General features: G+C 44.7%; 1 protein-coding gene across 1 annotated transcript in view; it reads right to left on the bottom strand.

The window, feature by feature from the left end:
• LOC147706711 (solute carrier family 22 member 7-like) overlaps positions 1-21,341 on the bottom strand; it is a 306,523-nt gene that overhangs the window by 266,546 nt on the left and 18,636 nt on the right. Inside the window, exon 3 of the mRNA XM_086925851.1 lies at positions 11,639-11,742. Coding sequence (XP_086781977.1) covers positions 11,639-11,742 — 104 coding nt within the window. The remainder of the gene's footprint in view (positions 1-11,638; positions 11,743-21,341) is intronic.

The raw sequence follows: 21,341 nt of genomic DNA, 5'->3' as shown, positions 1-21,341 counted from the left end.
TGTACAGATAGACAACAGCCCAGCAGGTCTCTATTTAGAAGAATGATAAAAAACATGGCTTTGTGCCAAGCTGTCAGCGTTGTCTGATCTGCGCACACCTCAGCTCCAAGATGCCTCGGCAATAGTGCACTTAATACACATTCAGTCAATCAGCTTCACAAAAGAGACTTCACCTGTGATGTTTGTAAATAAAGTTTGTATTCAACACATATTAATTAACACAACATGAACATCATGTATTTCTGGACATAAATCACATTTGGAAATAATACTAGCAGTACTACGCTCAGCCATTTTAAAATGACATCAACAGTATGCTCAATTGGTAAAGAGCCTACTTTACCCCACAGCATGCTTATGTTATGCTATGTTGTCCGTTTTTCAATAGCGCACAGCTGCCCCAGCAAAAGGGCGTCCCGGCGCGGCAAGGATCAAAATTAGCACACACAGCCGCAAAGGTCGTCACAGATGTCACAAACCAATAGACTACACTGAGGGGAAGAGGAGAATTTTAATGGCTTTCCTGAAAGCGAGCTGGCCGTTCATACCACAAATATATACAGGCAGCGAATTCCATAATTTGGCGGCCAGGCAGCGAAACGAACGCCCTCCTGCCCGGCAAAGTTTGACCCGCGGGACAATCACCAAGTGCTGCCCCAGCGAACACAGCTGTCGGGGGGGGGGGGGACATACGGGGTCAAAAGGTCTCCCAGAAGCGCCGGGCTGGCAGTTTTTAAGATCTTAAAGGATAAACCTAGAGCTTTAAACTGGATCCGCTTCTCCATCGGAAGCCAGTGCAGCCCTTGAATAGTAGCCCCCACATGGCAAGAGTGGGGGAGACCCACCAGTATTCTAGCTGCAGAGTTTTGTAATCATTGCAGCTGAAGTATCTCTGCTTTATTAGCCCCTAGGAGCAGGGAGCTGGCGTAGTCCAAGCGAGATAGTATGGTTGTCTGCACAATTACCTGTCGTACTAGTGGGTCAAAAATTTTCAGGAGAAGTTTAAGGCCCCTCAGCAGGCCCACACAGGTGCAAAAAGTTGTCAGAACAAGGCCCATTCTGGTAATTATTCCAATTCAATACCACACAGTCATAGGGTGCACCCCAGATCACAACAATATCATAAATGTGTACACACAGATAAATACAGCACTTTTAACAGCACTGTGGGTCAAGCCACAGTGTAAAAAGCAAACTCAAATGTAGTATTCTCCTGGCAAGGAATCAACGATTAATGCAAGACAACTGTGCGGTATAATAAATAACAGGCTGTCCTCATGCAGTCAATCCCTCATACTCATTCAGCACCAGTACGATGTGCCCCAGATATGAGGCAGGTCCGTATGGACCACACACAAAACACCTGAATGCAATCCAACAGATATTGGCCATCTTAACAGCTATCCTCAGCTACACTATGGCCATGGGTTGGAGATAAATAACCTTACCCCTGATATTTGGTTGATTGGGGCTGGAGTCACAATAATTCAGGGTCCCAGGGAGGAAGGTGGGAGTAGGTAGCAGGGCTAATTAGGTGACAGTTGACAAATGGGGGGTTGGCCACCACTCAGGAAGCTCACCTACAGTATGCAGAGCAGAAGCAGGCAGGTGGCAATAGTCGTTCATTCAAAGGATTCCACAATTGCCCTCCGGCACCAGCTCAGTTCAGCAAAGCACATGTGGGAGTCATGAAGTGTATTGATCCGCTTCAGATCACTTTCAGAAGCGTCCTCAACCCAGTCAAGTACGCTTACCACCCAGGCCTGATTCAGGTAAAACTAATAGGCAACACAAAGTCATTGGGACCGGGTGAGGAGAGGAAAGTTGATCTGCCACACTGAGGACACAAAAGGAACAATCGATGAATGGAAGATGATGCAGGGGAGCCTCTCGGAAGACACACGTTGATAAAAGTAGCACCCAGGCAATCCGAACCCAATGGAACACAAATCTGCTCCTCAGTACCTCCCAGGAAATAAAGCACAACATCTGATGCATGTTGATATGAGTAATACAGACAGTTCCTGTCACACACAACGAAAATTCACAAACTCAATACTACCCTGGAAATGAGGCACAACGTCTGGTTCCATTTGAGCCAAGTCGCACCAGAAAGTTCCTATTACACACAATGAAGAGTTGTAAATTCCATACCTCCCTAGAAATGAGGCACCACGTCTGGTGTGCATTGATACAGGTCACACCAAACACTACCCGTCACACACAATGAAGAGTTGCAAATTCTGTACCTCCCTGGAAATGAGGCACAATGCCTGGTGCACGTTGATTTGCGTTGCACCAGACAATTCTGGACACACACACATATGCAAGTTTAGCAGTGCCGCACAAGGTAGAATGAGGCACTACCAATTGTATGCCACCACTCCAATGTTACGACCTGTGAATCAGACACCGCATGCAATGAGCATGCAGTCAGCGGGTCGCGCGAGATATAGGCGGCATGATCAACAAAGAAGGCCAGGCAATGTCCGCAACCAGTATAACCGCTCACTACCAACAAGAAGCTTATGCGTGTTGAGGCCCCCATGATGCAGGGCCTACATTCCATGGATATGGGCAATGTTTTTGGCAATCTGGTCTCCAGGCACAATACTTAGTTCTCTGCTCACGGCACGCTACCAGTTAGGATCCAGCAGACGATGTGGGCACTTAATAGGGCAAAGTTCTCAAATAAGTTACAGCAGGTGATGTGAGTCTCTCTTGGGAGGTCTTTGATGTCCCTGAGTCCTCCACAAGGGAACAGGGGGCAAACTAACAAGCTTTTGAAGACCACACTTTAGGGTGCCACACAGCAGAAGGTAGTCAGCCCAGGCCAGCCTCTATTCAGGAAGAGTGCACAGTTCCTTCCAAAGGCAGCAGTCCTCCTTGTGCACAACAGATTCCTCTGGCTAGGTGCACCACGTAGTCCAAGATTTCTGGTCCTAAGTCTCCACAAGTGAATCTAGTGGGGACGCTTAGCTCATTCTAGCGCCATTGACTCACCTACCTTGCCAGGAAATAGAAGATTGGAGACAGCAAGCCCTGAAGACGCCACTACAGTCGCGAGGGGAATGGCGCGGCGTGTTGGTGGTAAAACCCAGGACTACACGCCCAGAAGTCTCTGCAAGGCGCAGGGAAAGTGATGCTGCTGGAGGGCGCCTGAGGCCAAGTCGCGCCTGTCGAAGCCAGGAGGAGGCAGGGCAGGGCCACCCCTTTTCATCGGCCCACTTGGATTACCAAGGACCTGGTTAGTGAATGAGACTGCTTTATTTAATTCTTATAATTAGATTGTTGGGAATTCGAGATTCAAGGCTAACAATGAGTAAGTGAGTAAGACTAACCAGATGGGCCAGGGAGTTGTTGGAACTCTTGATGCTTTTTTGGTTAGAGCAGAGTCTGTTCTTATGTAAGAGATTGCGCTCACTGAAAAGGAGGTAGTCTTTAGAACCCCCGTAGGGTCTCTATTGGAGTTCCTCCATTAGGCCCACAGTTGAATAAGGAGTCTATTACAACTCCAATAGCTGTCTCCACTTTAGTCAGTGACTCTTCGGATATTAGTTTGTCCCCAGAAAGAGCACTTACTCGCCAACAGTGCCATACTCAGTCAAATAAGGGAGAGACTGTGGCCATAACTGTATCCAAGAAAAGGAAGGCAGGGGGTGTGCCACCTACTGTACATCAGGCCACTGAAGTGGCCAGAACTAGAGGGGCTTCGGGGGAAGAAAGGGTGTGTCCATGAGACTAATACCACAAAGGTTGCTAATCCAGTGGCAAGCAGTTCACTGGCCCATCACAATTTGTGGTCTACTGAAGTTGAGGACAGGCTTTTGGGTAAACTTGAGGCCAAGCTAATGGTGGCCTAGGAACCCCTAGTAACATAGCTTCACGTCATTGTACAAAGATTGAGCAAAATTGAATGTCAAATATCTGTGTCAGTGTCAAGTAGCTCAGTTAATGCTGCAGGTGTGTTTGTTCCCATGTCCATTTTGTCAAACCCGACCCCCACAGATTTACATAGGGTTGCAAGTATTGCCACTCAACCACCCCCACTGAATTCAAGAAGTATTGAAGCTTCCGTTGATATGGTTCCATGTGCGACAAATCAAATGGGGACCACTGGTAGAAGAACGACACAGGGAGCTATGGGCATACTTACTAGTAATGCCAATTTAAACTTGCCCCCAGAGGCTACACCTTATACAATTGTTCTGATGAATGTACCCCAACTACAACCCGACCAAGAGGAAAATTGTGTTTCTTTAAAAAACAAGGCTCTTCATTTGATAAATGCTAAAACTGGCCTGGGTGGACATTTATTTAGGGGGTTTAAAATGATATGTCGAGTTCCCTGGGTAGGAAAATCAAGGAAACTAAAATGTGGTGACTGTGTGGTGGTGAACTTTGGGTCTCCCCAGATTGTGAAGGTCATTTTAGATAGAGCAGGATCAAGGCAATTAAACAAACCCTAGTTTTTTTTTTACCAAAACCCTCCTATTTTGAGAAGGAATGGGCTGGATAACTCGACAGTAGCTCATGCCCAGGGAATGTATGAGTACTCGGTACCAACCCACAATAGATTTGAATCAATTATGAACCTAGAGGACATTGATTGACTCAAACCTGTAGACGATAATACCTCGTCAGGTTTGGGTGTTTACTGTGGTGAACCAGGGGATTGAATCTTTGTGGTAGCGGTGATGAAGTCCCATGTGTCTTCAAGCCTAGGAAGTCAATTGAAAATTCAAGTCTTTCTGTACTTGATACCTTACGGGTGTCAGGAAAGTCAAACATTACTGATAAAGCCCTAGTGCCTTGTATGGTAAATCCTTTACAAGGAGATTTAAACCAAAGTAGAGGACCTACTGACCCTTGTACTGTCCTAAAATTAGTCTCCTGGAACATTGCGGGACTTAGTAGCAAAGTGGCTTCCAGTGAATGGCTACAATATATTGAGAATCTGGATATAATATGCTTCCAAGAGACTTGGGCAGTTGAACAGGTTTTTTGCGAAGGATATATCAATTATTCCAAACATGCCATAAGGGGTGATCATGGCAGACTGAAGGGGGGCTTGACATTGTGGATCAGGAAGACTGAGGAATTTAAGACAGAAGAGATTGCCATTGATTCTGAAGACATTATTATCGTAAGGATAACTCAGGGTAGCACCCTCGATGTCCTGCTTATAGATGTTTATTCGAGGGGTCTCCAAGGCGGCAAGGCTTCGAACATTGTAGCTCAACTCAATGTTTTTTTAACTAATCAAAGAGGTCACAGCAACATTTTAATTGCCGGGGATTTTAATTGCACTTATAAACCCCTTGATTGTGAAGGCATGAGTTTTATTATTGAGGAGGATGATCAATGGGCGATTCCACCCCTGAAACTTCCTCCCACAAAAAAATGTACCAGTGCTCCAGTTCAATTGAAACTATTTTGCTTGGAGCATGGGTTGAGGGCAGCTAATGGTCGTACAGTATCTGATAAATTGGGGATGTCAACATATATTAGTGGACATCGATCTAGTCGAATTGATTATTTTATCTTAAATAAGGAGTTTTGGTCAAAATTGTTAGACATGGTGGTAGAAGTACGGCCAGAAAGTGACCATAATCCACTCCTGGTCACTTTACGGATTTTGGAGATAAAGTATGCTGACGCACTGCCACCCCATGTTGATTTCGTAGTAGGCCAATTGTCTAACGAAACAAGACGCCTTAATTGGGCCAAGGTTGCCATGAACCCTGAGAAACTGCTATATTTGAGCAATCTGGTAGTTAATACACTAGCTGTTCTCAAATATGATACTGTACAGGGGGTCCATCTAGACAGAGTTGGTCGGGTACACGAGTATCTTTTTAACCAACGTAAAAAAAATTTTTTTATAACTAAGAGTAAAAAAGGTCCTACCACGTCTAACCAAAAGGACGCAGCCTGGTATAACACGAATTGCCATAAGGCCTATAAGTATTTGGCAGTGGCAATCAGGAATAAAGAACAGATATTTATAAAAGAGAAGAGGCAGGCTTATAAGGCAGTAAAATTACAGGCTAAACGGGAGTGGGATGAAGCACACTGGGCAGACTTACTTAGTGCCTGTAATGGGAGAGATATGACGAAATTTTGGCAACTGGTAAAATGGGGGAGTGGGTACCCGAGGAAAGTGCCAACAAACCATGTGGAACCGGATCTGTGGGTCCGTCATTTCAAAAGTCAGTTTGAAATGGGTTCGGGCCCCAGGTTCTTTTTACAATGCCTCCCTCTCCCCCGCTCTTAATAGTACTAAGTAAGAGGTAGTAAAAGCTCTCCGACAGGTCCCAAAGGGTAGGTAGGGATCCAGGACTTGATTGCATTCCTGCAGATCTCTTTATACAAGATATAGATTCATGGGCAACGTATATTCAAGTGCTAATGAATGCTATTGACAAGGGAGTTGCGATTCCTAGTTCCTGGGCAGGTGCTGTAATTCTCCCCCTTTTTTAAAAGGGACATCATTCCCAGCCAGGCAATTACATGCCTATAAGCCTAATTGATTGCATTCAAAAGATATCGGCCAGTGTGATCTTAGCCAGAATGCAGATTTGGTTAGAAGAATGTGGCATACTTTCTGATTTATAAGCAGGGTTTTGACAGAGCGTAGCACAGTGGATCAGGTTTTGAGGTTCGTCCTTATCTACTGGCGCACTGTCACATTGGATAAAGGCTCAATTTATGCTGCCTTCGTGGACCTACGGTCCGCGTTTGATTTAGTCCCTGTACGAAACGATGGCACTGCCTTTTAAAACTGGGGATGTCTTTGGACATTTTGGCATTTGTTATCAAACTCCATACGGATAACTTTGCCCAAGTCAGATGGGACATGGCGGGTAGTACAACAGAGAAGTTCCCTGTAGTGAAGGGCGTAAGGCAGGGCTGTGTATTGGCTCCTACCTTATTTTCAATATACATAAATGGGGTATTGAAATATTTTGAAAATTACCCTGCGGATGCCCCGACCTTGGTAGAAAATAGGATCCCTCTTCTAATGTACGCCGACGACACCCTTATTCTATCTAAAACAAGACAGGGACTGCAACGTGCATTATTTAGATTTGAGGAGTTCTGTGCAGACCATGATCTTGTCGTCAATGTAGCCAAAACAAAATTTATGGTTCTCCAGAACTCAAACAAATCCATCGGTGAAGTTAGAATGTTGGAGGGCCTGTTAGAGCAAGCCGAGACATTTTCATATCTAGGGATACACATTGATAAAAAATTAAGTTGGAAGCCACAAAAAGACAGCCTATCGGTGAGACATGCTCAACTATCTGGTGCGCTCCTTAAAGAGCATAGATGTTCGTACACTAAACCTGTAGCTCCCATTCTCCAAATCTATAATTCCAGAATAAGTGCCTCTATCCTGTATGGAGTAGAATCATGGGGGTATGCAAATGTGGAATCTCTAGTGACGGGTCAAAATATGTTTTTTAGATCAGTAATTGGCCGCCCGCAATCGACCCCCACTGCTCCCCTTATATTTAGATCTGGGTTGTCAGTCCATTAGGGATGTTGCACATTATAGGTTACTGATATACTGGAGGAGGCTCTGGGTGACCCCAGAGCTGGCCAGTTATGCTTTGGTCCTGATGGAAGTTCGGGAGCTGGATGTAAACAAAAAAATTGCATGGTTTAGCTGCGTTAAAAACATTCTCTGTGAACTGGGGCTAAGACACTTGTGGACTGATCCAGCGGTAAGCAGATTTCCAAGTAAAGTTGAGCTAAAGGCTGACAAACTGGCATATGATCAATTTTAAATGGTATACTGTTCCCCCTAAATCCACCTTGTCTAGCATCTTCCTGGGGATTAAACATGAACCAAAATTGAAGATGTATTGGGACCAAATCACTTGTACACGGGACAGAAAACTATTCCATCAGTTCAGAGTAGGAACTCCACCCACCAATGCCTTTACTTCAAAATGGCTCAATGTAGATAGTAGTAGTAGCAACTTCCCTTTCTGCCTAGATAAGGAAGAATCAGTGCCTCACATTCTTTTTGCATGCCCTGCTTACAGCAACCCGAGGCGATGCTGGTTGAAACCCATTTGTATTGCCCTGGGTACCAGGTCATATATTGAGGCTTTTAGTTTATTTAAAACATCAGTAGAGGGTCCCATTATGATAGCGATAGCTACATTTTTGGGACGGGTATGGGTAACTCGATGGACGGACAGGAGATTAGATAAAGTTATCTCTATGTCTACCAACTGAGACCATTCATTTGTTAACTGTTCTTTCCCTTTTATCATAATATGTGATGAATTTAACTTGTGATTAGATGCTCTTTTTTAGGTATTTTTATAGGTGCTTTTTATTATGCATGTTCCTGACAATCAAATGAGGATATTTTAGTGTATTATTTAATATTTATTTTAATAATTGGTATATGTCTTGAACAAACAAGTATGGTTACAAAGTGGCAACTTGGTATGTTTAGCTCAAATTGTCTGTGAAAACTTTTGTGATTTCTTTTAAATCGAAATAAAGTTTATAAACTGAAACTGTATCTATGCCCTGCTGAAGTATGGCACCAGTAGTGCCTGCAATGGTAGGCTTGATTCATGTTTGAAAGGCTATTAGGGTGGGTGGCACAACCAGTGATGTCTCCCACTATTAGCCAGTGAAGTACCTGTCCTGGGTATGTGGAGTACCTTTTTACAGGGCACTCATTGGTACAACACCTACACCAATCAAGTAAGCACTCGGTCCTAGCATGTGTAGAAAGTAGCCGCGGCCCGTGCAGTTAAGAGCGGTGGGGCAGGGTGTGGGGGATTCGGACAGACGATCACGAGGGAAAATTAATTATTATTTTCTCTCGTGGTCGTCTGTCGAATCCCACCCAACCCGGCCACTCTGCTATTACCTGCACGGGCCATGGCTAGTAAGAAGGGTTTATGCACTTTCTCACTGCATTACAGTGGGAAAGCGCCCATAGTCCCAAGGCCACAAAAAGATATTCAGCAAAAAACAGGAGGGGAAAAAAACCAAAAAGCTTGGGGATATTCCCTAAGAAGGACCATGTCCAACAGGGCTCTGATTGCATATGCTAGTTAACAGACAGTGAGAAGGAGGCCATTGTAATCCATTTGGTCTGCAGACATTTTCACATATATCTGTATGGGCAGCTGTTTTTGGTGCACACTGACCAGAAACCACTTCTTCCTCTTTTAACAGGCTCCTCCTCCAAGCCACCTCTGAAAAATGAGAAGTGGATTCTTCAACTACATGAGCACCAGTTTCCTGTGGAGTACCAGCCAGCTCAGAATCCTGCAGATTATCTCTCAAGACATGCATGGCCTGCAATCATCCAAGAAGAGTTGGGGTGGAGGAAGTAGAGGAGTACAGAAAATTGGTGATTGAAAGGTCACAACCTTTACCTATCTCGCTAAAGGACTTTGTAGAAGCCACTAAACTGTATGGGTGTCTTCTTCAGCTGGCTTTCTCTGCAGTAAACAAGGGGAACAGGACACAATTGCTATCCCATCAGACTACTGAGGCAAGAAAGACACTACTTTTGCTCTATCACGAATGGCATGAGCTAGCTTCCACCCCTGAAGTCTGCCTACTGAGAGTGCCCAAGTTGGCAAAACATGGGCGTTTGACACAGTGTGTTGTTGACCTGGCCCATGCAGTCCATCAAAGAATTGTCAACAACAAATTCCAGACTCGGATGTAAAGTTTGGTACCTGGGGCTGGAGGAACTAGTTGAATACACAGTGCAATCTTGTCTGCTGTGTCAAGCTGCTAGCCCCCCAAGCCCATCAGCACCTATCATCACGGAAGGCATTACTCCACAGCTGTGGCACTGAGCCAATACTGATTTTGTGAGTCTGCCGGATGGCAGCAACATGCAGGTACTTATCGATCACTTTCCTAAGTATCCTGAGGTGTAAATTATGATAGCATGGCAAACAGTGGTCCATTTTGAGAAGGCTTTGAAGTACGAAGTGTTACTGAAAGAGTCTCAAGCCGGAAATTTGCGGAGTACCTGCAGTCCAGGGGTAACACTCATCGGCGTGTCACTACTTGAAGGCCCCAAGCTAATGGAGAAACCGAGCACTTCATGAGAACTCTTATGCGAACTCTCAATAAGGTAATAAGGGTAGTGCTAGCTGAGAAACTGAACATGGATTGTGCCCTCACCGCTCACCTTGCCCCAAGGTACAAGGCAACAGCCACCATGCATGGAACTGTCCAAATGTATGATGTTACTTAGCTTGCTATTGCCTAACATGTCTTTTCTACAAAGTTTTTACTTCGCAAATGTCTTTACTTAGCAGTTTTTTATTACGCATGCCATTACTTCGCAAAATTATTTAAAACCATTAAATTGCCATTACTTAGCAGTACATTACTTCGCAGGATTTTACTATGCATGAAGATTTTTTTTTCTTTTTTTCCCTACACACCAACACTACCCTCCACGCCCCCTACACTTCCCAAAACCCTAAAACACTACCCTACACTACACATACACTACATCACTACCCTAAACCCTAAAACACTTACCCTACACTACACATACACTACAACACTACCCTAAACCATAAAACACTACCCTACACTACACATACACTACAACACTACCCTAAACCCTAAAACACTACCCCCTACAATACACAAATACTACAACACTACCCTAAACCCTAAAACACTACCCTACACTACACATACACTACAACACTACCCTAAACCCTAAAACACTACCCTACACTACACATACACTACAACACTACTCTAAACCCTAAAACACTACCCCCTACAATACACAAATACTACAACACTACCCTAAACCCTAAAACACTACCCTACACTACACATACACTACAACACTACCCTAAACCCTAAAACACTACCCTACACTACACATACACTACAACACTACCCTAAACCCTAAAACACTACCCCCTACAATACACAAATACTACAACACTACCCTAAACCCTAAAACACTACCCCCTACACTACACATACAGTACAACACTATCCTAAACCCTAAAACACTTCCCCTACACTACACATACACTACAACACTACACTAAACCCTAAAACACTACCCTACACTACATGTACACTACAACACTACCCTAAACCCTAATATACTACCCCCTACACTACACACACAGTACAACACTACCCTATCTACACTGCCCCACTTACCTATCTCTGCCTGTGGTCCCTCTCTTCATCTTCAACAATGGATCCACTCTTCTCCTGCGAAGTAACGGCATATGCAAAGTAACAGCATATGCGAAGTAAAGGCATGCTAATTAAAAACATGCGTAGTAAAGGACTATGCGAAGTAAAAAATGCTAAGTAATGGTTGTTTCCCAACTGTCCATTTGTTTAGGATTACTAAACAGGCCCCAGCTCAGGCTGCATTGGCCACTACAGCAGCATCTCCTAAACTGTCTCACTCAGATTTAATCAACAGAGATTCATATACTTGTGAGAGACAACATGAATGCCTTGCTCAGCAGACACTGTGGTGCACAATACGCATCACACAAAACGCACAGTATATCCAGGGTTGCAAGACTTGAACCACAAGGCAACACTAACATATATGAATTATAGAAACAATAAATTCATACTGTACCTATCGGACAGGTATCCATTCAGAATGGCTCCCACCATGACCCCGATGAAGAAGAAGGTGGATGAAGCCGTGTTGAGCCACTTCTGTTCGCACACGAGGTTCCACTGAAAGAGAGAGGCAGAGGCCAGTGTTAGAGTCACTGGTCACAGAGAATGTATCTTCTCCACTTAGTTTGTTCCAAGAGCTCCTAATACCCATTGCTTTGATTGGGCTCTCGCTCATGAGATCATGCACTGGTCTTAATACGGTGTATCTAAAACACAACTTTTTACGATGGCTCATCCATGAACCCATTGGCCCACGTCCCACACATGCATATAGATAAAGAAGAGCCACAGTACCGTGCCATATTTCCACACTTTGACTACATTTATCAAATTTAGAGGTAAGCACACCTGATGTTGGCCATCATATCTGACCATTGCCTTCCTACAGTGTCTAGATGGACCCATGAGAACCCTAGGCATCATCTACTCCCATCAAACAACAAAACATCTTGACCCTCACCCGGCAAACACCCCAGCAGCGGGCTAGAGTCACGCTCAAACAGCGACCCCTTCGCTGCAACGAACAAAGCCAGGAAATCACTTTTCGCCGCCATTCACGGCGAGGAAGCGAGGCCACGCCTACCTTAGGCCACGCCCACCCGCCCCCTTTTCTACCTATAAGGATGTGCAATCACCGGACGCGCAGCGGACGGGCGCAGCGGGCGCGCCGTCAGCGCGCCGAAGGCACGCCAAAGGCAAGCCCGTCTGGGCCCGTCCGGACCCAGACGGCCCTAAGCCCCGTTACTCTGCCGGGTGGCCCTCAGGATCGAGTGATGTATACAGCAGATACATTACGCGCCCTACGACCTAAGAACATCCTTGCCTGCTACCACACGCTTACCGCAGGTAATGCTTTCTCGATCTGTCCACGATGCAATCCGACTCCCCCCCTGAAATCTACCACACTCGCTTTGAAGTTGGGACTTCTTAACTGCCGCTCCCTCCCCAAACATGCTACCGAAGTAAATCTTTTGATTAAGAATCAGGATTTTGATCTACTGTTCTTAACGGAAACATGGCTATCAGACAACACCGACCCGGACGTCGTCGCGGCCCTCCCCACAGGGTATCTCTGCCAAGCTTTAAATAGACCTAAAGGGAGAGGAGGCGGGGTAGCTATAATTCACAGGGAACAATTCTCCTGTAGGATGGCTAACGCCGGTATCGAGGACTGCGAGAGCGGCCAATTCTCCATCCAAATTTCCCCAGCCCTTACCCTGGCAGGGCTATTGATCTATCGCCCCCCAGGGGCCCCAGGCAATTTGATCAATTCCATATTCGAATCTGTATCTCAACTAGCTTCCTCCACCTCCAACTTCCTTATACTAGGTGACTTGAACTTCCACTTCCTGGACCCCACGGATCGAGTAGCCTCGGACATTAGACACGACTTAACATCTTTAAAGATACATCTAGTGAACAACAAGCCTACCCATGAGAAGGGCCACCTATTGGACCCTATCCTCACCAATATAGCAACGGTGACCACCAATTTACCTGTGACCCTACCATGGACGGACCATTTCCTGGTCCCTTTTTCCTGGGAAATCCCCACACCTATTCTCCCAACCCCTAAAACCCAGGTTACCGACCGACAATGGCGCAAATTGTCACCTGAGAAATGGGCTGCTTCCCTTGCAGATTCCAACCCCGAGCTCTCCTTTGACTCCAACACGGCTGACAAACAATTTAGTGATTGGATCACTTCGTCCCTTGATACGATGCTTCCGAAAACCACCACCTTTAAACAGCCCAAAAGATTATCCCCCGCTTTATGGTATACTCCAGAGCTTAAAGCTCTGCGCCAAGAGTGCAAAAAAACCGAACGCTCTTGGAGACGCGACAAATCAGGAACCAATAAAAACATCTACTCTATTTCTCTTCTAACCTATAAAACCGCTATTCGCAAAACTAAAAGCGTGTTTTTTCAGGAGAGAATAGAGAAAGCGGGATGCTCCAGTAAGGAAGCATACGCCATCCTTAAAGAGCTCTCAAAGCCCCCAGAACAAGGACTGGGACCTCCCTCCGACCCTAAAGCCGACCAGGAGAAATGCCAACAATTGGCTAATTTCTTCCATGATAAAATCCGACTAATTCTGGACTCAATTCCTCCCTCGAGCCCGGGGGAAGAAACCGTTTTCCCATACACGACATCTTCCACTTGTCTGTCCACGTGGGGCCAGGTCACGATAGACGAAGTGAGAAATACGTTCAACTCCATGAAGAGCGGCTCCCCTAGGGACCCTGCTCCTCTTCGGATCCTTAAGGAGGTAGCCCCCACTATCATCCCCTCCCTCACTCATCTGATTAATATCTCACTCCAACAAGGAGTTGTACCCTCGAGCTGGAAGAAGGCTGTTGTAAAAGCCCTACTGAAGAAACCTTCTCTCGACCCTGAGAACCTGGCGAACTACAGGCCCATTTCCCTACTCCCAGGAGTCAGCAAGATCGCGGAAAAATTAGTCAACAGGAAACTCTCGCAGTTTCTAGAGGCCAATAACAAACTAAAAAGTTCCCAGACGGGCTTCCGACCAGGGCAGGGCACGGACATCGCCCTCCTGGCAGCGGTAGAGGAGGCCAGAGCGCTACTGGATGGGGGAGGATCAGTGGCAGTGATCCTCCTCGACCTTAGCGCGGCGTTCGATACCGTTGACCACCAACTCCTTATCGAAAGATTGGCAAGAGTTGGAGTGGAAGGTACAGCCTTATCTTGGCTTTCATCTTTCCTGGCCCAACGGTCCTATCAGATTTGGGAGAAGAACACCCGCTCCTCCGAAATGCCCCTCCAATGTGGTGTACCGCAGGGCTCTTCCCTGAGCCCCACATTATTTAATATCTATATGTCCACATTGGAGGAGGTTATCACCCCATTCGGAGTGAGCGTCGTCAGCTATGCTGACGACACACAATTAGTGGTGTCTTTGTCCCATCCCAAACAACAGAAAGCTGATCTCTTCAACTGCCTTACGCAGGTCCATCGTTGGATGAATAGATCAGCCCTAAAGCTAAATGGGACAAAAACTGAGGTCCTTATACTTGGCCCGAAAGGAACCTCACTTCCCCTGGACAGTTGGCCAGCCTGTCTAGGTCCTCCCCCTGACCCAAAAACAGAGGTGAAAAGTCTGGGTGTATGGATCGATTCCGATCTCTCATTCACTTCGCAAGCAAAAAAGGTAGCAGGGACCTGCTTTGGTCTTCTAAAATCTTTGAGGAAAGTCCTGCCCCTTCTTCCCCCTAAATCCCAAAAATTACTAATCCAAGGTCTCATAATATCCAGACTAGATTACAGTAACGTGATTTATCTGGGCGCTCCCGAAGCGACCCTTAATAAACTGCAGAGAATTCAGAACACTGCTGCCCGGATTATCACAAACACCCCGGCCAGATCATCTGCTAAACCCGCTCTCAAACTCCTTCATTGGCTCCCCATAAGGGAGAGAGTCAAATTCAAGGCCTTGTGCCTCGTCCACAAAACTTTGCATAACCAAGGCCCCCCAGTCCTCAGCAATTTTGTCACCCCTTACATAACCACTAGATCCCTCCGTTCTAACGCAGAAAACCTCATCAATACCCCAAGATTCAGGAAAGCCCGATCAGGAGGAAGACGCTTCTCGGTACAAGCTGCCCGTCTTTGGAATTCACTCCCTCATGACTTACGTCTTGAACCACAATATCTGCGCTTCAGGAAGCTGCTAAAGACACATCTTTTTCCCTAGCTTCCATGCCCCCCTCTGTTTTTGATTCCTCACCCTTCCTCTCTTCTGCTCTCAGCTCCCGGTCCTCAGGTCTGCTGAATTAGGGTTTTTAGCGCTGGGATACCTCCGGGTGACTATGCGCTTTATAAAAATAAATAATAATAATAATAATAATAACCCTAATTTTAAAATAGAGTACTTGACCATTTCACATCCTTCAGGTACAAATGTGAAATCATGATCATATATTGAAATGTTCTTCAGGGTTATTATCTGATTTATATCCTCATGTTGCATTGTGTAACCATATATTTTATATTAAATATTACATTTTATAACTAAATATGGGTATGAAGTGTCCTTTAGCCTTGGTTATGCTTGCATGCTCAGGAGCCCTTTTATTCAGAGTAGTGCATTTGCAAAGCACACTGTGCTGCAGGTGTAGGCCACTGGAGGTTTGTGTTATGAGACTAATTGTACTTCTCCTCAAGGTTGTCTCAAACTTTCTCCTCTATACGTTTCTAAGTTCCAATCCTGTCACCAGCTTATTAGATATGATTTTGCTGAAATAAATTCGGACATAATTAGCTAACATAGACATTTATTGAGAGAAAACATTACTAAATTGTTCTAAATTGCATATAATTCATCATTTGGCTCCATCTGACCATCATCTACTGTGAGTTCCATTGAAGTGTCAATTGTCTATTGAATATTTGCTGTGCTGCATGCTGTATTTACATTAAATGCTGAATAGTGTTGTGGGTTTTCCAATGTGGTGTGTTTTATTTATAACATGGCTGTCTATATGCCTTTTATAACCCAACAATATCCCCAGGCCCTGGTAAGGTTATCCATTACTTCATTTTTAAATAATTCTCCATCTAAATCGTATATGCTTCCTCCTACAAAAGCTCAAATAGTCTTCCTATCTGATATGCAGATTTTATTTTATTTTCCTTCTGGGTGAGAAAGTGGTGAGGGGTGCATAGATCACAGTCTTGCATATTAATTCTCCATCTAAATCGTATATGCTTCCTCCTACAAAAGCTCAAATAGTCTTCCTATCTGATATGCAGATTTTATTTTATTTTCCTTCTGGGTGAGAAAATGGTGAGGTGCATAGATCACAGTCTTGCATATAGTGAGTCTTTGGCTGAGCTCTATAGGTTGTTTTCACACCCACCGGTGACACAAGTGAACTCAGTTCAATGCACCAATGCTTGAATGTGAAAGAAAGGGTTTTGCAGTCCGGCGGAATCCATCCAGAATACAGTTGAAGTGGTATAAGTGCTTTTGGGTTACTAACAGGGAGCCATGGTAATCAAAACAATCGTTTGTTAAGGTTTTACACTCACACAACCACCAGAAAGAGAATCTGCATTTAAACATATTTATTTTCAAATAGCTATTATAAAATGCCAAGATCTAGTGCACACAATATGTGTAACATCACAGAATATAAGAATTAAAAGTAGCCAAGCTTTCCAATAACCGTGAAACCAGGGAAATTGTAACATCACAATTTATAGCCCTTAACACCCTGACTGTGTTATCTCTAAGCACAATGTTTGTGCTTAGAGATAGCACAGTCAGGGTGTTAAGGGCTATACATTGTGATGTTACAATTTCCCCTGGTTCCCTGGTGCTAGTTGTAGCACATTAGTAAATAATTAGCCTGTTTTTCAGAGGTGTTGCACATACCTGGATAACATGATTTGTTGTCTGTTTGAAGTAGCTTGCAAGGTATTTTGAGTACAAGAGCTAGGAGATTGCATCTGTGCGAGTACACAATACTGGCACCAGTTAGTGAAGTAAGAATGGAATACTTTGCAGCACCTCAGACTGTCTTGCTGGAGGCTTCTTCAGGCAAGATGGAATCTGGTGCTGTGTCAACCTGATCTTCGATCTGCGTCAGTGATCTGGTGTATATAAGTGCCTCTTTTTGACATGGTCACCCCCACTTTTTGCCCATTTGACTGAAAATGCACTGGATCCCTGCTAACCATGCCCCATTCCCAAATTTCTTTCCCTAAAACAGGACAAATGTAAATTGTAACCCAATTGGCAAGGGCTTTAGCTCCCCTGTAAGTAGGCCGGGGCGGACTTCACACAGAACTCCATAAGGTGACCAAGCGGCGAGTGCAATATGTTGTGCTGCAAGCACTGATTTTTAGCATGTGGCGTTTGTCCCACACTGTAACATCAGAGAGAAAGGCACCACGTGAAGCACAAAAGAGTACTGTTTCTTTCTGCCGCTTGAATACAAATTCTACTTGAGAGGCAGCTTCCTCAAAGCAAGCGGAAGGTTTCTCAACATGAGTGATAGCGACCAGCCGCGACCATCCTCATCCAGAAATCTCACCAGGGGGTGGTCTGCAGTAAGATTTTCCTCGCTCTCACTCCACAACTTAAAATTGGCGAGTCACAGGAAAGGAAAATCTCTGCTCTGCCCTCTAAATGGAGTTTTTCGGAACTATAAGCTCTGCGCAGAGAAGGAAAAACTCTGCAAAGTCCGTGAGGGTAGCCTAAAGTCATGTTCGGTCGGGCCTTACTGTACGTCCCTGGCAAATGATAGTACGGGCATGCAGGACATGCGTAGTAAAGATGGTCCCTAAGAACTGTAGCATGTATTATGCCACTTTAGGGATACCCCACAAACAGCATGCAGACTGCCTTTGCGGAATGCATTCTGAAAATACGACATTGCCCACTCCCTGTGTGCAATACCAAAGTACAGTACATGTACTATATGTAGGTCACCCCTACAGCAGGTCTATAGAGCCCTAAGGCAGGGTTCTTTATATTACATGTGAGGTCACATCTGCATGAACAGATGTGCCTCTGTTATGCCTAGTTTCATTAGTAGTCATTGCAAGTGAGCAGGAAGCCATTTAAAGTATCTACTGGGCACTGGTCATTACCAGTTACCAAGCTACAGGCCCATAGGAATGAATGGGAATTGCATGTGCAATTTGCGAGTACCCAATAGATACTCGCAAATTACTCATGCAATTTCAAGGGTGCAAGAGTACCAAAAGGGCATCCTGTTGCACCCCTGAAATATGCATGTGTGCAAATGTTGCACACACACATGCCGCAAGGGCATGTGTGTTTGTAACATGGAACTTTAAAAAATGCAATTTAGTGCAATTTTCACCGTTTTTGCAAATTACCATCAAGTTCAAATGCAAAAATACCGAGCGGAAAGGGGCAGATTCTGAGAATCTGCCAGTTTGTGACCATTTTTTCTTTTGATGCATGTGGGCCTTATTGTGCTGGTCTACTGGTACCTTCCAGCCTTCTACCACAGACAAGTTGCTGGCCCATGCAAGGTATAGCCACGCTCTCAGAGGTCAAAGCAATGTTTGCTCGAAAGAAGAAGTTCCTACCTCCTCCAGCAGGATGGCTAGCAATATAGCATATCAAGGCCAGAGGCTCCAAAGACTAAATCGCCTTTTATATATTACCCCAGCTTCTCCCCAGACCTGTGGAATGCCACCCCCTGCCCTGGTTTATATTCAGAAACAATGGTTTGTGTTGAATAATACTGGGAATGATAATAAATATTGTGCGCAATCGCAATGAACAATTGGGTTACGGTGATATCAAAAGGAGAAGAGCCTTACACGACATGGAACCTACAACGCTTTGTAACAAAATAGTAACAGTTATAAAGGGTTTCCAAAACAGTATTAAAGTTGACTATCCAAAGAAATCTGTGATAGGAATGGTTTCCTTTATTTTCGTCTACGGCATTTCGACCCTTGTGGGGATGAAGGGTCTCTTCAGGACCTAACGATATAGGGGCATCTGAAAGGATTATGGCCTGTCATCATGATATGTGTGCACTACAGGAAGTGAACAGTGAGAACAAAAAAGTAACTCACATGGGACCCAGACGGGCGCCCAGCGAGAGGAAGGAGAGAGATGACAGACGAGCTGAACTGCAAATCGGTGTAGCCGCTGAATCAATCGTTCATTCGCTCTGGATGTGCGTATTGTACGGCCTGGCCTCACAGTGGTGATCCTTATTCAATTTAATTGGAAAGGGCGTTTTAGCTTTAGAGAGGATGATATGGAAAGGTAAATGTAAATGTAAATGTAAATGTCATGGTACTTATAGAGCGCACTGTCACCAGACAGTCACCTTGTGGTGTCGCCTATTCGGCTTCCTGGCGCTGATACTCATACCGCTGTGGAACCCCTCCTGACTTTCCATGTGAAGTGTCCACTCTTGGGCACCCCCAGGGCGAAGCCAGGCATCCTTAGCACTGGTGGGGCCGGTTTGGAGGCTAAGCAAGCTATTGCCCAGAGTTGCAGGGTGGGGCCCGTGATTAGAATAGGCACCGAGGCGAGAATTAACAGGTCTGAGGAAATTGAGCCCGAGACCCCGCCGAGGCGGGAATCGAACCCTGGTCCCTGGCCAGAACTCTGCATCAGGGTCTGCCGCTCTAACCATTAAGCCACACTCCTCCTCCTGATATGGAAAGGTCATGCCAATCCGTGTACCTGACTTCCACTGGATACAAGTCTTAATTAAGCATCAGCGCGTGCCTCTGCTGCGTCTTGCAACAGGACCACTTTCGTCTTCCTCCCACGGTGTTACAATGTTGTCACAAAGTTCCCTAGGTTCCATGTTCTCTGGGGACACAATGCACTGTTCAGTTTTGTAATTACTTCTCATGCATATCTATATAACAGTTATTTTTGTCTACATCTAACACTGAGTCGTGTAAGGTTATTCTCCTTTTGATATCACCATAACCCAATTGTTCATTGCGATTGTGCACAATATTTATTACCATTGCCAGTATTATTCCAGACCACCATTTTTTTTGATTATAACTCATGCACTTTGGTTCCGTTGTGAGTAGGGTTCCCTTGTAGCTATTTTCAGATCCCCTGCCCTGGGGCACATTTGTTACTAGAGCAGGTGGAAAATTAGATATTCAGGAGGCGTGTTTGACTCATAGTCTAGTCACACCCCTAAGAAGTCTACCTGAAGTGAACAAACAACGGAGTTTGCACCATCTGGATTTATGGTGAAATATGGGACTTCTAAGCCCGAATTATGCCCTCCGGTAAGCGGTCACATATTGGGGGTAGTCCATTAGTTATTACCATATACTCCCCTAAACACCCCTACATTGAGTATTTAGGAGTTTCCACAACACCAGGTCCTCAGATTCAACTCTCTGGACCTGAAGAGGACAAAGAAGAAACAACATTGCAAGAACTAAGGACCTGCACTGAAATTGGCACCAAATCCTCCCTGGCTGCTTGCTCCTTGATGATTTTAAAGACCCAACTCATCCTCCAGATGTGCATCATCCCAAAAACGTGGAGGACTTCCCAGCACTACAACAACCAGCTATCTGTCTGGATCACTGTGCTGCTGTCCAGCAGGCCCACCAATGGAGCATTACTTCAGTGTCTTTGTGTCTTTGTGGATTTAGAAGGTCAACACCATCTCTCTCTGCCATGTTTTGAGGTGTTAGATCCACCAGGAGCCCACCTGAACCAATATCCTGAGTGGATCACTGACATAATATCGAATACAAAAATATAGACTTACCAAAATATCAATGCCAAAATATAAAATGCAAAAATGTCGAATTCCTATCTACAAACAAGTAATTACAAAAATATTGAATCAAAAATATAGTTTTAAAAATTATAGTTATTCAAAATATCGACTTTTTTTAAATGTCTGAAAAGAGATTTAAAATGCATGAAATAATAAATATAATTTACTAAAACATACTTAAAAATACTTAAATAACTTTAAAATTAATCAATAATTAATTTATTACCACTCAGTGAGTGCAACAGTAGGGAAAATGTTGGATACCGGGAGGGTAAAAATGACTAAATCAATATTATATTACTTACCTTCAATTCGATATTTTTCACCACTATATTCTGTCCATTCGATATTTTGTCCATTCTATATTTTGA

The sequence above is a fragment of the Lissotriton vulgaris genome, chromosome 6, assembly GCF_964263255.1.
Source record: "Lissotriton vulgaris chromosome 6, aLisVul1.2, whole genome shotgun sequence".
Lineage (NCBI taxonomy): Eukaryota > Metazoa > Chordata > Amphibia > Caudata > Salamandridae > Lissotriton > Lissotriton vulgaris.
This window is presented reverse-complemented; position numbering and strand designations above follow the sequence as displayed.